Here is a 16681-nt window from a genome sequence, read left to right as displayed (position 1 = left end):
GCACAATGTATTCTGCATATAAGTTAAATAAGCAGGGTGACAATATACCGCCTTGATGTACTCCTTCCCACTTTGGAACCAGTCCATTGTTGCATGTCCAGTTCTAACTGTTGCTTCTTGGCCTGCATGCAGGTTTCTCAGGAGACAGGTAAGGTGGTCTGGTATTCCCATCTCTTTAAGAATTTTCCACAGTTTGTTGTGATCCACACAGTCAAAGGCTTTACTGTCATTAATGAAAGCAAAAGTAGATTTTTTTTGGAACTCGATTGCTTTCTGCATCATCCAGTGAATGTTGACAATTTGTTCTCTCATTCCTCTGCTTCTTTGAAACCAAGCTTGTAATCTGGAAGTTCTCAGTTCACGTACTGCTTAAGCCTAACTTGAGGGATTTTGAGCATAACCTTGCTAACATGTAATGAGTGTGGTTATATGGTAGTTTGAGCATTCTTTGGCATTGCCCTTGTCTGGGATTGGAATAAAAAAGAATGCTGGAGTGGGTTGCCACTTCATTCTCCAGTGGACCACGATTTTTCAGAACCCTTCACTATGACCTGCCTGTCTCGGGTGGCTCTGCGTGGCATGGCTCACGGCTTCACTGAGTTACAGGAGTCCCTTCACGGGGTTTCCCAGCTGGCTCAGTGGTAAAGAACTAATAAAGTAAAGTGCTAACACAGGAGACACAAACACGTGGGGTGGATCCCTGGGTGGGAAGCTCCCCTGGAGGAGGGCATGGCAACCCATGCCAGTGTTCTTGCCTGGAGGAGCCTGTGGACAGAGCAGCCTGGCGGGCTTCAGCCCCTGGCGTCACACAGAGTCAGGCAGGGCTGAGCGACTGAGCACACAGCTCAGATCCCTCTGCCAGGAGACTGTGATGCACGAAGGGGGAATTGTAGGGTCTGTGAGTTACATCTCAGTGGTGAAGATGAAAGAGAGAGAGAGAGGCGAGAAGGAGAGGGGGCAGGCAGGGGGCGGCGGTGGGCGGTGCTCCTGAGCAGGGGCCTCTGGGGGCGGCCTTGCAGGGAGGGGGGAGGAGGGGCCGCCGCTCTGCCCGCCCCCTCGCGCCCCTGTGCTGGGGTGGAGGGCAGGTCCGCTGTGGGCCCCTAGCTGCCGCGCTCCGGAGGGAACAGAAGATGCCCGGCTCCTGTTGCTGGGGCTTAGATGGGTTTGCAGCGGGGACAGGACCCTGTGGGTGGATCTGGGCCACGTGGCCTCTGTGTGGGGAGTGGGATCTGTCGGGGAAGTGTCTGGGGTCTCCTCTGAAGGGCCCCGCATGTGCAGAGGGGCGGGCACGTTTCACAGACCCCTCCCACCCCGACCCCAGCGCCTGCAGCAGCAGGACTTGGAGCCGGGAGTCCAGCGCAGAGCCGCATCCTTGCCCTGTCGAGTCAGCGCCTGCTGCATCCCGTGTAAAACTTGGGACGCTGCCGCTCCCCGTGGGAGCTTGCAGGAGCGGCGCGTGACCCATGGGGTCTGTGACTCTGTCCCCCATCCCCCACTGGGACGGGCCGACTTGGACTGGACCACTGACAAGGAAAGGGCCAGCAGGGTGGGCGGCCAATCAGAAAGGGCCGGCTGGGTTCACCGCGCACAGCCGCCGCCCTGGGGGCTCAGCCCCGCCCCAGCACCCGGAACGCAGCCCTGGCTTGGCGGGACCTCGAGTTCCAGGGGGTCCCCCGAAAGCCTGCCTGATTCACACACAGTCCAGCTAAGCTGGACCCGATGGGGTCCACTGGGGGGCAGCAGCCGTCCAGCCCCAGCCCCCTCTGGGGAAGGGCGATGGGCAGACCCATCCTGCTCCAGTCCCGACAGCGGCGGGTGCTCTGAGGGTGCAGACGCGCCAGGTTTGTCCTGACCCGCAGCGGGAGTGGGGCGGGGGCTTTTAAGGGGCAGGGCCAGACGGTGAACACACTCGTCTGGGGCCACGGTCTCCATCACACAGGCTTCACTGCTCCTTTGTTTTTACGGCCCTTTAAAAAGGTAAGCACACTCTGAGCACCGGGGTCACACAGATGGCCTGGTCCGGGTTCTATGGCCGTGCTTTAGGGGACCCAGCTGCGTTCCCACAAGTTCACACGCCCACTGGCTGCTCGGAGGCCTGGCGGCCACCACGTGCCCAGAGTCACTGCCTGACCTCACAGAAAGGCCTGCAGCCCGGTGTCCTGGGGCGGCTGCCGCTGGACCGAGGGTGCCCCTGCTGGGCCCATTGCCATGGCAACAGGCCGCAGCTGCTGCTCTCAGACCCGGCCCTCGGGCAGGTACCCAGGGGTGTCTGTTCTCTGACGGGACTGGTGGGGATGCCCCGAGGCCCTCCTGGGGCCAAAGACGTGGCCACCACCACGGACCCGGTGAAAGGAAGGGCTCTGCATCGGGCAGCAAAGCCACCACCGCTTGCCACGCCTCTGGGCGCAGATGCTGGCCCTTCGTGGCCGGGGTGGGCGCTCACTACTGTCGACCTCCTTCCATGACGATGCTGCCCTTCCAGCCTCACCTGCCCGCTCTGGCCACGGCGCTGCCAGCATCCACCCCCTGGAACTCTGCGTCTGGCAGTGACAGGGGTGTCTCAGAGGGACCCCTGCCTCCGCAGAGGTTGGAGTCAGCAGTCCGATGGGCACCCCGCCTCCCCACCCTCTGAGGGCACCTGGTGTCACGAGCCCGTGGCCAGCCGCCTCAAGATCACCCCAAGGCCTTCTGCCCTGTCCACCCTGCCGGCCCTGTTTGCTCACAGAACGTGGCCCCAGGAAGGGTCTGGCTCTCTTTGGCTGCCCTCTGGGCAGGGGCCAGGGCAAAGGGGGGTCGTCCCTCTCCCTGACCGCAGCTCTACCCAGCCTGGCTGGTGCCCTGCCGTGCAGCCGGCCTGCAGGGTCCTTGGGGTTCCAATGATCCTCTCTGCGGGATGACAGGGCTCCCAGTCATGGAGACACGGTCACTTGGCTGAGAATACTGAGTTGTTATCCGCAGGCCCTGGGGGCCGCTGAGGGGGATGTAAGGTGTCTGTTCAGTTCAGCTCAGTTGCTCAGTCATGTCTGAGTGTTTGCGACCCCATGGACTGCAGCACACCAGGCCTCCCTGTCTATCACCAACTCCCAGAGTTTGCTCAAACTCATGTCCATTGAGTTGGTGATGCCATCCAACCATCTCATCCTCTACTGTCCCCTTTTCCCGCCTTCGATCTTTCCCAGCATCAGGGTCTTTTCCAATGAGTCAGTTCTTTGCATCAGGTGGCCAAAGTATTGGAGCTTCAGCTTCAGCGGTGTCTGTAAATTTATACAAATGCTGCTGCTTCTCACCCTGAGCTCCCTGGGGAGAGGCCTGGGTGTGAGCAGCAGATGGCGGGGGATGGGGGGGTGTGGGTGATTAATGTGACCAGGACGGGCACGCTGGCTTTGTGGCTGCTAAACCTGCTCCTGAGCAGGGACCCCTTGGCTCTGGGTGATGTCTCCCCACCCTAGATCCAGTGCCTGAAGCCCCCTGGAGTCAGGCAGCAATCGGCTGCCGACCTGCCTGCACTGGGCTCGCGGCCCGTCTGCAAGCTCTGAAGATGGAGGGAGCTCGGGTCACACACTGCTCTGCTGCACCTGCTGCCCTGGTGCGGGCCCCGCCCCCACGGGAGACACGCTGGCACGGCCTTGTCTCCATCTCCCGGACAGGAACTCACACTTGGGCTCGGGGTCCGCTGTGTGTAGTGACTGAGGCCACAAGTGCTGGGCAACATGGCCTCGGTCCTTAGCCACACCAGTGGGCCAGGAGGTCAGAGTCAGGTTTGACAGACCCTGGACGAGAGCCCGAGTCCCCCCACATCTGCAGACAGGGACGGTGATGGGGGGATGGGCCGGGGGTCTGCCTGTGCCTGGGGGCTCCTCAGTGTAGGCCAGGAGTTGCCTCTGGGCCCTCCCGTGGCCTCTGTGACCCCTGGGGAGGGTGTCTGAGGTCAGCGGGCGGTCTGCACACAGCCGTGGGTCCTGGTGGACGGAGGCCTGGCCGTGGAGCACTCCGGCCTCTGTGGGATCCACCACCTGTGGCAGAAGCTCCTCCCACTGCTCGGAGTCCTGAGGGCAGCAAATCACCTGGATTCGGTCCTAGCCTCTGCCGGCCCAAAGAATCAGAGAGGCGGGCTGAATGGCAGACTCGGGTGGAAATCTGCGTTTGGCCCAGAACCAGAGAGAAGGTGGGCCATGAGGGAGGCTGTCTGCATGCTTTGCTTGTTCGCTCCCTGCCTGGGCTGGGTCTTGAGCTTGTCTTTGTAGAGATTGGCCTTGGACAAAGTGTGGTCTCCCCTGGGGACAAAGGCAGGCTTGCCACAGAGAGGTGGAGTCCCCGGGCCCAGGGTTTCCTGGCTGTGATGCAAACCCACAGTCTTGGTTCCACCTGCCTGGGCCCCTCCGTATGGCCTCGCGGGACTCGGAGAGCCAGGGACACCAGTGCAAACCACATGGCGTGCTTGCTTCGCCATGGGTCCCAGCAGCCGCCTGGGAGCCCTGGGCCTCGGGCAGCCTCCAGGAAGCAGTGACAGGCTGATGCTGGCATGTCAGGAAAGTACCATCAAACCCCAGAGCTCAACAAGTTTATGTTAATAACCTTGAAACTGTATATAAAGTGGATATTCCCCTGAGAAAAACAGCTTACCACATGTGAGTGGAAACAGACAACCTATTTTTTAATATATAATCATAAAGAAATCTAATTAGTGTTCAAAATTTTCCCACCAAGAAAGCTCTAGGTCCAGGTGGCAGCTCCAGTGAGTTCTACCAAACATCCAGGAGATAAGCCCAGAGGCGCACGGACTCTTCCAGACAGAAGAGCTCATTCTACAAGACCTTGATGGTAAAAGTTAACAAGGCCAGTCAGTAATGGGCCAATCACACATATAAAGTCTGCTGAAATATTAATGCATTATTAGCAAAGTGAATCCAGCAATATTCTAAATTGGGTAAATAATTAATCATTACCAACTTGGATTTTTGTTAGGAATGCAAGTGTGCCTTTACATTAGAAAATATTAATTTAAATGACCAATTTAACAGATTAAATGTGAAAATCATATAATCATCAATCACCTCTGTAGGCATAGAGATGGTATCTAGTAATAGCCAACATCCACATGTGATAAAAATTCCCCAAATATGAGAATAGGAATATGACTCTCCCTGAGAATCTCTGGGCAAGAATACTGGGGTTGGTAGTCAGGGCTTCCTCCAGAGGATCTTCCCAACCCAGGGATCAAACCCACACCTCTCATGTCTCCTGCATTGGCAGACAGGTTCTTTACCACTAGCGCCACCTGGGAGGCCCAGGAAGGCACATCCTAACCTGATAAAAGGGCATCTTGAGAGCAAACAGGAAGAAGCAACACGTTTAGTCGCGAAACTTGGGCCACTTCCTGTTTTGGGTCCTGCTAACGCGACACTACCTGTATCCTGGTGGATACAGGCATCCAGTCGGCACAGCAAGGCGAAAAATGAAACCAAGCGTAAAATGACTAGGAATGAAGAAATGCCACAGTCACCAGTTGCCAGTGCCATGAACGCGAATGTGGGAAACCCAAAGAATCTGGATAAGGTAGTAAAATTAATAAGAGGTTTGGTCTGGTTTTAACTATAATATTAGAAAAGGTAAGAGCTCAACTGGGATTCTGCATTAACAGAATGTTAGTAGAAGTAAGTAGAAAAGAAACGAAGTAAAGTCACCATCTATGTAGTACAGAAAATATCAAGTCCTCAAGGATAAATCTAACAAAAAACATGCAGGTCTTCCCTGCCATCAGTTCTAAAACTGTGCTAAAAATATCAGAGGCGATCTAAATAGACACAGAAATGTGCCCAAGCATGCGCAACTTCGGGCAAGGGGTCGCGGCCAAAGGGGCTGCTTTCCTTCATGTGGACTCATGTGCCTGCTTCACATGTGCGTGTGCAGGGGCACAGGTGTGAGCGACCAAGCCACACAGCAGTGAGGCTGTTGGGGGGTGGGAGGATGACTGGAAATGTATTCATGCCTTGGGGTGAATTTTTAAAATAAGGTACAGAAACCTCTGACCATAAAAATAAAGATGGATTTATTTACCACGTTAAACTCAACTGTGTCTATTCACCCAAGATGCCACTATAGAGAGTGAAATAGGTGCAGGAAAAAAAGGGAAAATCTATTCACAACACTTGTGACCCAGTGAAGATACAGAACTCTCATAAAGTAACATGAAAAAAGCAAACTCAGTAGAAAAGGGAAAAGACTTGGTGCATTTACAAATGAGGAAATCCAGTGCTCAGCCTCAGGAATAAAAAAGAACATCAGGGCTGCATTTTCACCTGCCCACACCACTGGGTCAGGGTTGGAGTGGCAGGTGCACCCCTCTCCCTGCAGAGCCCACCCTTACACCAGCGCCCATGTGCACTTGCACACGTGTTCAGGGGTTTTCGCAAACAGCACCAGTAAGGATGGTCTAAAAGTAGGAACAACCCCAAAAGTCCACCGTGGTGAAACTGATGAACAATTTGAAGATGATCTATGTATTAATAATTAAAATATTAAATAATATATTTTAATTATCAGTTCAGTCACTCAGTCGTGTCTGACTCTCTCGTGCCTGCCGCACTCCAGGTATCCCTGTCCATCACCAACTCTCGGAGCTTGCTCAAACTCATGTCCATCGAGTCAGTGGTGCCATCCAACCATCTCATCCTCTGTCATCCCCTTCTCCTGACTTCAGGTCTTTTCCAATGAGTCAGTTCTTCGCATCAGATGACCAAAGTATTTGAACTTCAGCTTCAGCATCAGTCCTTCCAATGAATATTCAGGACTGGTTTCCTTTAGGATGGACTAGTTGGATCTCCTTGCAGTTCAAGGGACTCTCAAGAGTCTTCTCCAACACCACAGTTCAAAAGCATCAATTCTTCGGTGCTCAGCCTTCTTTATAGTCCAACTCTCATATCCATACATGACTACTGGAAAAGCCATAGCTTTGACTAGTCAGACCTTTGTGAACAAAGTAATAATGTCTCTGCTTTTTAATATGCTGTCTAGGTTGGCCATAGCTTTTCTCCCAAGGAGCAAGCGTCTTTTATTTTCATGGCTGCAGTCACCATCTGCAGTGGTTTTGGAGCTCAAGAAAATAAAGTCTCTCAGTTTCCATTGCTTCCCCATCTATTTGCCATGAAGTAATGGGACTGGATGCCACAATCTTCGTTTTTTGAATATTGAGTTTTAAGTCAACTTTTTCAGTCTCCTCTTTCACTTTCATCAAGAGGTTCTTTAGTTCTTCTTTGCTTTCTGACATTAAGGGTAGTGTCATTTGCATATCTGAGGTTATTAATATTTCTCCCAACAATCTTGATTCCAGCTTGTGCTTCCTCCAGCCCAGCATTTTGCATGATGTACTCTGCATATAAGTTAAACAAGTAGGGTGAGAGTATACAGCCTTGGTGTACTCCTTTCCCGATTTGGAATCAGTCTGTTGTTCCATGTCCTATTCTAACTGTTGCTTCTTAACCTGCATATAGATTTCTTAGGAGGTAGGTCAGGTGGTCTGGTGTTCCCATCTCTTGAAGGATTTCCTACAGTTTGTTGTGATCCACACAGTCAAAGGCTTTAAGGTAGTCAATGAACCAGAAGTAGATGTTTTTCTGGAACTCTCTTGCCTTTTCTATGATCCAACGGATTTTGGCAATTTGCTCTTTGGTCCCTCTTCCTTTTCTAAATCCAGCTTGAACATTTGGAAGTTCTCGCTTCACGTACTGTTGAAGCCTGGCTTGGAGAATTTTGAGAATTACTTTGCTAGCGTGTGAGGTGAGTGCAATTGTGCAGTAGCTTGAATGTATTTTAATTGTAAATAGGTAGACAGAATATGGATGGAGGAACCTAAACAAGTTGGAGAAAGGCAGGTGCAGGACTACGACCTCAGCTGGGGTGCGGGGGCGTGGTCAGGTCGAGTGGGCGGGGCGAACATGAGGGGCGTGGTCTTGGAGGGCGTGGAGAGCGTAGGGGCGTGGCGTGGCCCATGGGCGTGGCTGGCTGGCGGGGCCTGCGCTCAGAGCCCGCGTTGGGGCGGGTCCCGCTCTGAGCCTGGGTGTCTGTGGAGGGTGAGGAGCCGCGCTGGAGGGGGGACGCGGCCGCGGCCGCAGGGTCCCGGGGCTGGGCCACCTGCCGGAGGACCTGCCCGCCCGCCCGGCCCGCATCCGGCACCCCCCGCAGCTGGCCCGGCCGCGTGGCTCCGCCGACGCTCCACCAAGTCTCCTTCCTGCCTTTGAAGCCCGGACTCAGGTGCGTGCGGCGTGTGCAGAGGCCTCCGGCCTGCCCGCCAGCACTTGGCCGCCTCCGGCTCCCTCTCGGGCCGCCTCAGATGACTGCCGCCCTCCCTACGGGGTGTGCGCCAGGAAGGAGGCAGAACAAGCCGGCCCTGTTCCGCTGCCAGGGCCCAGCAGGGCCGGGACCGCGGTGGGGAGGCGCGGGCCCCGTGCTGAGCGGTCAGGCCGCTGGCCAGCGCTCCCACCTGGACAGGGCCGTCCTCGGACTTCCTTTGTTCACAGAAGAACACCCCCGGGTGGGGCAGGGTCCGGGGGTGTGGGGACCCCTGCGGGAGCCCCAGTCCACCCCCACCCTGTGTTTGCTCCCCTTAGGGACCTGCAAGTACAACCTCCACAAGATGTCAGTCTCATTATTTTTCTACTTGCGCTAGCACTTGGTAAAACACACAGCAGAGGCAGAAAAACAGGAGAAAGGATGCGACCAGGACCCCCTGCGAGGGCCCGCACTGCCTCAGTCGCTGATGGATCAGAAACCCAGCATGGGCCTGGCTGTTTGCCGGGGTCCTGTACCCACTGTCTCTCAGGGCCTGAAGCCAGCGGGGGTGGCGGTCTGCCCGCTCCCCCCACCTTGGGATGCTGGCAGAAAGGCAGGGAGACCCCCGGGGCAGAAAGGGAGCAGGACACTTGGGAGCAGCCTGCAGGACTTTGGCTCCGAAGCCCCTCCTGCCCCCCACTTCCCTGCAGTTCCTGACCTCCAGGGCCTCCCCGTGGCCACCCTCCAGTCTTCCCAAGCCCTTGGCCTTCCCAAGGCCTTGGGGGCAGTGCTGACTTTGCTGTGCTTGCCCACAGTAGGTTCCTCCTCTCCGGGGGTCTAAGTACTGGCCCCCCTGGGAGGGGCTCGCTCCCAGGCTGCCCCGTTAAGGCGGTGTGGATGGAGCCGACCACGTGGGGGGGGCAGCCGCAGGTGCTGACTCCTCCCCTAGGACCCCGGCAGGCGAGGATCTTGGTGGGGGAGTTGCCGGTCCCTTGGGACAGACCCAGGGCCATGTGCAGCAGGAAGGTGGCCCGTGGGGTGTGGAGGAGGCCTGCCCTTGACTGGGGGTGTTTGTGGCCAGGAAGGGGACTGACAGCAGGGCTGGCCCTCCCCGGACCCAGGAGAAAGTGCAGAGACCGCCTGGTGGCATTTCCGACTTGGATAAAGTGGGGAAGGAGTGGAAATGTCCTGGAGACTCTCTCAGGCCACTTGCAGCTGGAAGTGTGAGACGTGTGTCTGGCTGGTCCCCGAGCTGGGCAGTTTCGGGCTGGCTGGAGCCACCCTTGCTGGGTAGGGGCTGCTCTGGGCTGGGCGGGCCAGCCTGGAGGGGAGCAGGGGTCCCTAGGCTGCAGCACCCAGCTCTGCAAACATCAGATCACAGAGGGCGGGGCCTCGGTTCCTGCTTTGACGTCTCTGCCAGAAATAAAACAATAAAGCCCCAAGGCCTTTTATAAGCTTGTTTTGAAAAATGTAGGCATGTCTTTTATTTCCTGGCAACTTTCTGGGGAACCAGGATTCCTTCCACAAGCACAGCTGGGGACTGGGGTCCTGTTCACAGGACAACTGTGGGCCGGGCCCAGGGCCCTGGGCAAGGTGGGGCCCTGGCTACCAGAGCCCGCAGAGAAGAGGCTGGCCCTCCCTCAGCACTCCGTGTGCCGGGCGGGCCTCTCCTGGCCACAGGAGTGCCAGAGCGGCCTGAGGGGGCCGGAGCCGCTGCCATGGTACCAGGGTGAGGCCTGGGGGTGGGCAGAGGGCTGGAGTCAGGGCCTGCGGTGGGTGGGGGGTTGGAGAGAGTTCCCCAGAGGGTGGGTTGGAGGACAGCCCTCCCCCAGGCCCTCCTGGGCTGCACGCCCTGCCCCTCCTCCGCTGTCCAGGCAGGGCCTCCCTGTGACTACCCTTTGGTCTCCTCCTGGGCCTCATGGCCCTGCCTGTGGCCCTGAGCCCAGGCCTTTGAGCCCCTCCACCTGGGCAGCCTCTCCAGGAGGGCCAGGCCCTGTCCTGAGCCTCCCGCAGGCCTCACCGCCCCCCACCCCCCACCCCCCCCAGCAGACCACAGCTCCTGCTCCCCTCCCCCCCCCCCCCCCCCCCCCGGTAAAGCCACCTTCTTCCCTCACCTGTCATCCCTCAGCCAGGTGTCCCCCAGGACAAGATCTCAAGTCCCCGGGGGCCCTGGACACCGCGGGGACAGCAGCCTGCATGCAACACAGCCTGACTTTGCTGCCCTGAGCTCTGTGGCCCCCACCCCCACGTGTCGCCTCCGAGTGCAGACCCGGTGTCTCCCAAGTGCTCCCACGCCCTGCCAGGCGCACTTGGGACAGCAGTCACTCCTCTTTTAGTGACCTGCAGGAGGTATGGGGGTTGTCCAGCTGGGCAGCCGCCCAGTCTCAGAGCTACAGGAGCGGTGTCCTCTCGCTTCTTCTGTCCCAGGGCCTGCCCACTGCCCCCACACCATCGTCAGCTGGACCACAGGTACCCTGTGTGGCCTGGAAGCTGGGGGACCAGAAGCAGTGCCCTCCAGGCTGACTCAGTTCAGGCGAGGAGCCCCCTTCACCCCAGAGGAGGGTGTGGATGAAGAACTTGTTGTATGGAAAGGAAAGAACAAAAGACCTGGACAAAGATGTGTGTAAGCTGGATGTGCACTAGAGCATCCCAGGAAACAGTGAGGCCACCCACACAGTCCACAGCTCGTAACTGGTTAAAAGAATTACTGTCAGTGGCGCTAGTGGTAACAATCCTGTCTGCCAGTGCAGGAGACATAAGAGACGTGGGTTTGATCCCTGGGTTGGGAAGACCCCCTAGAGGAGGGCATGGCAACCCACTCCAGTATTTTTGCCTGGAGAATTCCATGGACAGAGGAGCCTGGGGGCCTACAGTCTATAGGGTCACAAAGAGCTGTAACTTAGCACTCATAGCCACAGGATGGAATATTATACTGTCAGCAGAAGCAGGTTTTCACAGCAAAGTTAAGGCATTGGAAAGTGCTCATGGTGTAACACTAAAAGAAGCGTGCAGAATGGGAACTTGTAGGACAGGCAGCCCCAGATACATTTGACAACTCATCAGGAGGGATTTTGCCAAAACACTGAGTGTGCTTGTTTCGGAGTGATGGAATTGGGGTGTATTGTCCCGAAGATGAGAAGATGAACAACTGACATTCACAAGGCTGCTTCTAGGAGCTAACTCTCCTCCAAGGCTGGGCAAGCACCGTGAACAAATGCGACAAAGGTTATTTTAAAACTGAAAATTAAGCACTGCGGCTGGTTTGTGTCCCCTCCTTGACTCAGCGCTGGGGCTCCATCAAGGTTTCGAGATGAACACATAAAAGTGAATCAGTGACAAGTCTGTAGTGAGTGAATGGTGGGTTGTCTGGGGCGCAGTGTGGCCAGCTGGCCGCTTCTAGCATCACAGACCCCGAGAGCTGGGACGGGGCCACCTGTGCTCTCCCCAGCCAGGCAGGCTTGCCTCCCGGTGAGGGTGGCGAGGTATGTGCCCAGGGCTCTGGGGTTCTCATGGGAAGGCCTTCCGCAGGGGAACGAGGTGTCTGGTAGAAAGTCAGATTTACAGGAAACCTACAAGACACGCCTCACACTTTGGATCCACACTCAGCAAACGCTAGGATTCTGCCCTGCCTGCTTGGCCGTGTTCTCTCTCCTGCTGCACAGACAGGTGTTTCCTGAACCATGAAAGGCGCTTGCAGCAGTGATGGCCTTCACCCCCTGAAGCCGATGTTGTGTCCATCCCCCTGCAAGGCGTTCCCTGCTGAGGACACGCACGGCGACCCAGCGCTGGGCATGGAGAGTGTCCTCCGTTTACACGCCACATCGTGTGTTTACTCACGTCGGTGTAAACCCACCGACTTCTCCTTCCTTAATGGGCTCAAGTCTGTCACTCCCACTTCTTTAACGCCTCACTTGTCCCCTGCGGCCGCCAAGAGCCCCCAGCCGACGGCCTCTGTGCCCTGTCGCTGCGTCCTGATCATCCGTGGGTCACGCGCCTCCTTTCTGGAGCGAGATTTCCCTGATTAGTTTCCACCTTTTCCTGCAGGTGTCTGGGAGCTGGGATCCGGGAGCTGGGCCTATGAGTGGCCAGGGGGTCATGGCTGCCTGCACTCCCCTCAGTGACGGATGTCCCCACACACCTCCGAGCACGCCCCCGTCACAGTGTGCAAAGGCAAACGCGTGTGTGCAGTGGCCCTCTGGCGGTCCCGGTGCAGGGTGGAGTCACCAGGCCGCCCCAGGACGCTCGCTTCTTCGACCCCTGCCGGCTCCCTATCCTCCCCAGGCACCAGCAAGAAGGGAGCACGGGCAGGGGCCCGGCCGGGACCCTCCCTGCCCACCAGGGGCTCATGTGTTTCAAAGCAGAGCTTGGCTGCCAGCCCTGCCTCTGTCTCACTGGTTTCGTCCGGGGGTCAGGGTGGCTCTTGCAGACGTTTGGTGGGCAGACGCCGTGACAGGACCAGGTGGATGCCTGTCACCAGCAGGACAGGCCTGCAGAGCCGGGGGACCAGGCTCTCGGCGGAAGCCCCTCCCCTGGGTGGGTGGTCCGGGGGAGGCTGGGTGGGACTGCGCCCCAGGCGGGGCTGCCAGTGGGCCAGCAGATGCCAGGTGTGGAGCCAGCCGTTCCTGGGGCACCAGCCAGGGCACAGGCCAGGTTGACGGCCAGCAGGACTTGCCTGGGGCTCACAGGGCTCACTGCCCGCCTCGCCCACATGCTCCAGTTCCCACCCAGGGTTGGCCCCCCGGGGACTGGCACCAGGGTGCCCCAGAGACCAGGACGGGGAAGACCCGTGTTCAGTAGTCAAGGGGGTCACAGCTCCGCGGGTGAGCGGCCAGCAGGGGCTGGAAGAGCTTCTGGGGGGTGGGCGGGGGGCACAGCAAGGGGGGGTGTACCACCTCGGGCATCACCCCCAACAGCTCAGTCTTAGAGACATGGCCACAGACCCCACGTCCAACATCTCAGCCAGCGCACCCTGGTAGCAGACTGTGGGCCCTCCCAGGGTGCCCAGCACCTTCACGGACGCTGCCCGCCTGGCACTCCCTCCTGGGGGAAGGAAAAGAATTGCTGCCTGAGGCGCCATTGGGTGCCTGATGCCAGACGAGACAAGATGTCCCTCCGCGGCCTTCGGGGGGCTGCACCTGGTGGTTTCTACAGGGGTGCAGGGCCTCCGGCCACCACCGGGACCTCTGCCGGCACCTTGGCCCTCACGCCGCCTTGGTGGACCTGCCCCTCGGCCAGGCTGGCAGGCCACAGCACGGCCGCTTGTCCAGCTCCTGGCGAGGAGGGCTCCCCTCCGCGGGGTGGGTGCCACCGCCATGCCTGCCGGCAGTGCTGGCCTGGTCTGTGTTGAGAAGGGACTCTCGACAGTTCTCAGAGCCTGACAACTACCGCCTACAGCTGCTGTGGCAAGGTGAGGGGGCTTTCTAGAAGGGGGCCACTCCGCATGCAGCAGCACTGGGTCCATTTCTCAGCAGAAAGCCAGGTCAGCTTTCTGGGCAGCATCAGGGGCTGGGACCTGCCTTCACCCACCCATGCGTCCTCCCACTCCACAAACTGGCTCTTTGCGGAGCACTGGCTGGGGATGAGGGGGCAGAGGCCAGGGGGTGGGGCCCAGCCCTGGAGGGCTCTCCCTCAGCCCCGTGCAGGACCTGGGCTGGGGGCTGGCCGCTGCCAGGCTGGACAAGGATCACAGCTGGGGGCTGGCCGGGAGAGGTCCTCTCGGAGGCAGCAGTCTGACCTACTTGCTTCAGAATAAATCCCTTTGCTTCCTGTCCCTTCCCTTCTCTGCTCTCAGTTCTAACCCTCTGCCCCGCTCCCTGCTCAGTCATGGGGCGCAGGCAGTTATTTTCAGGCACGGTGTCTTCAAGAATCTGACTGTCTTCCCCGCTGAGCGGAGACATCATGAAGCGGGCTCTCTGTCCCCACGGCGGGTGTTGGGTCACATTAGTTTGGGGAGAGAGCGCCTCTGGAGACACGTATTTTTCTATGAACCACAGTGCTGGTTTCTCATGAACCCACGGGTCTTGCTAGCAGAGCTCTCCCCTTCAGAGCCCTTTCTCCCAGGTGTTTTGGCAGGGGTGGTGTTTTTGGTGAGGCAGTTAAGAGGGTCAACTGTTTTAATCATGTTTTAACCTGTGACTTGGAGCGAGACAGCTGAGCCTGGCCGGCGTGCTCAAGGAGCACTTGGACAGAATGCTCTGGAAAGACGGTGCCAGCATGGGCTTTCCCACTTCTAGGGTGTACGGGCCTCCCTGGCTCCCAGAGACCCAGAACCCAGCTCTGCCCGCCCACCCCGTACTTCCGGAAGTCAGCCCGGCCCCTCTGTCCAAGGCCGAGCCCAGAGGGACATTCAGTGGGTGGCCCCGAGAGAATGGCTGTCCCCTCCCACCCGCAGCGTCCGAGCGCCAAGGCGGGAGAGGAAGAGGGGATGTGGGTTGAGCTGGGGTCAAGAGGGGTGGTGCTGATGGGGGTGAGTGACAGGGGGCTGGCGGTGGAGTGGGTGCTGGAAGGGGCGGGCGGTTGCCGGGGAGGGAGGTTACAGACTTCAGCCCCGCCCAGCACTTTTCCAGCCAGGATTTGGGGGACAGTGGGGCGCCGGTGCATGGCCCCCTGAGTGAATGCTCGATGCAGCCCTGAGGCGCAACATTTCATTTCCTCGGTGGCCTGGGCCCCCGCCCCCGCCCCCCCCCCCCAGCGGAGGTGCTGTTCTTGGCTCTAGCCGCCCCCACTCTCCTGCGCTCCCTCCGGGCATCTGGTGTGAAGGTCCGGGCTTGAGTGGTCCCTCAGGCCCAAGAGAGGGACCGGGGGCTCAAAAAGGACCAGCCTGCCAGGTTCCCCACAGCGCCCCTGAAGGTCCCGGCAGGCCCCAGCCTTGGGGCAGTGGGCCTCAGGTGCCAAGCGCGCGCGGGGCCCGTGTGGTCCTCAGAGGGGCTGGGACCTTGGCAACCAAGAGAGGAGCTGAAAGGGGGGCGCGCCCCACTGGGAAATGCAGTATGCACCGGCCAGCTGCCGCAGCGCTGTCGGTGAAGGACGCAGGACGGCCGACGGCCCACGCTGAGCAGGGTCGGCCCGCGACCCCAGCCCCGGGCGGGCGGGCAGGGAAAGGGGCAGCGGCGGGGCCCAGGTGGCCGGCCGGAGCTCGCATCCCCGCCCCGCCCCGCCCGCCGATCCCTCGGGCCGCTGTCCGGCCTTGGCCGCCGGAGGAGGAAGCGCTGTCCTCACTCCACCTCTGGCCGCCGCGGTGCCAAGTTGCTGGCGGCGGCGGGAGTCGGGGCGGCGGGAGTCGGGGCGGCGGGCAGCGGCCGGGGCGCAGCGCCCTCCCTGGCGCCTTCCGCGGGCTCGGGTTACTCACGTAGAGGCCGGAGTGCTCGGCGCCGAAGAACGGGAAGGGCACGGAGAGTGGCCGAAGCCCAGAGCCGCCGTCGTCCTGCTTGGGGGTGACCGCGTCGCCGCGCTCCGCGCCGAACGGGTAGAAGTCGGCTAGGGCCACCGCGCCGCGCGCCCCGCGCGCCCCGAGCCCCAGGGCCGCGGCCAAGAGCAGCGTCCAGGTGGCGCCGCGCGGCATCGCCGGGGGTCGGCGGGCGGGGACGGAGCGGGGACACACACAGGGGGACGCGAACCGGACACAGCGGGGACGGAGCGGGGACGGGGAGGGACGGAGCGGGGACCCAGCGAAGACACAGCGGGGACAGGGAGGCGACGAGGCGGGGACGCAGGGAGACGGAACGGGGCTTTGCGGCCAGCGCGGGCCGGAGCGAGGTCGCGGTGGGGAGTGACCCGCAGGGCCGGGCGGGCGTGCGTGCAGCGCGGCCGCGCCGTAGGTAGGTGGACTCCCGGGTCGCGCCCGCCCTGCCAAGCCGCGCTCGGGTCGCCTCTTTCGGAGGAAAGCGCCGGGCCGGACCGCGCTGGAGGCCGGACCCGCCCCTGTGGCCGCGATTTAAATATCCAGCCGGGCGGTCATTCGGGCCTGGGCGGGGCCGGGGCCGGGCCATGCAAATTAGGCGGCTCTTACAGCGTCAGGCCGGGCAGCGGGCCCAGCCCTCGCCCAGCGCCCCCAGAGCGGCCCACCCCTTCCTCCTCCGTGGGTCCCCTGCCGCCCGCGTGGGGCCAGCCCAGAGGAAGCGCCTTGTCCACAAAGCGGTCCTGGAACAGACCCTCAGGCCTGCATGAGTTACTGGGCCCGGGGCGTAGGTTTCCCCGGGGTGGCCTTTTCAGGAGACCCCAGGAGACCTGGCCACACTCCTGCCAGAGTGCAGGGGATCAGGGGCCGCCCTGACTGGCAGCGCCTGCATGGGCTCCTCCGGAGGCAGCCAGAGGCTGGCCTCACGCTCCACCCTGCGCCCCAGCCCTGAGGCTTGCCATCCGGTTTTATGAGCGGAGGACCTGGTCTGGGCGAATGCAGGGCATGAAGAGAAGT

The 16681-nt window shown here is 59.8% G+C and overlaps 1 protein-coding gene across 7 annotated transcripts in view; it reads right to left on the bottom strand.

Moving 5' to 3' along the window:
* SNED1 (sushi, nidogen and EGF like domains 1) overlaps positions 1-16171 on the bottom strand; it is an 80125-nt gene extending 63954 nt beyond the window's left edge. For all 7 annotated transcript variants that reach the window (XR_010660828.1, XR_010660829.1, XM_065917200.1 and 4 more), the window contains exon 1: positions 15617-16171. Coding sequence is in view for 5 of the 7 variants with exons in the window: in XM_065917200.1 (XP_065773272.1) it covers positions 15617-15829 (213 nt within the window). In the remaining 2 variants the exon portion in view is untranslated. The remainder of the gene's footprint in view (positions 1-15616) is intronic.
* Positions 16172-16681: the final 510 nt, after the last annotated feature.

This window comes from Muntiacus reevesi, chromosome 1 (genome assembly GCF_963930625.1).
Source record: "Muntiacus reevesi chromosome 1, mMunRee1.1, whole genome shotgun sequence".
Taxonomy (NCBI): domain Eukaryota; kingdom Metazoa; phylum Chordata; class Mammalia; order Artiodactyla; family Cervidae; genus Muntiacus; species Muntiacus reevesi.
The sequence above is the reverse complement of the archived record's forward strand: the minus strand, read 5'-3'. Positions and strand labels throughout refer to the sequence as shown.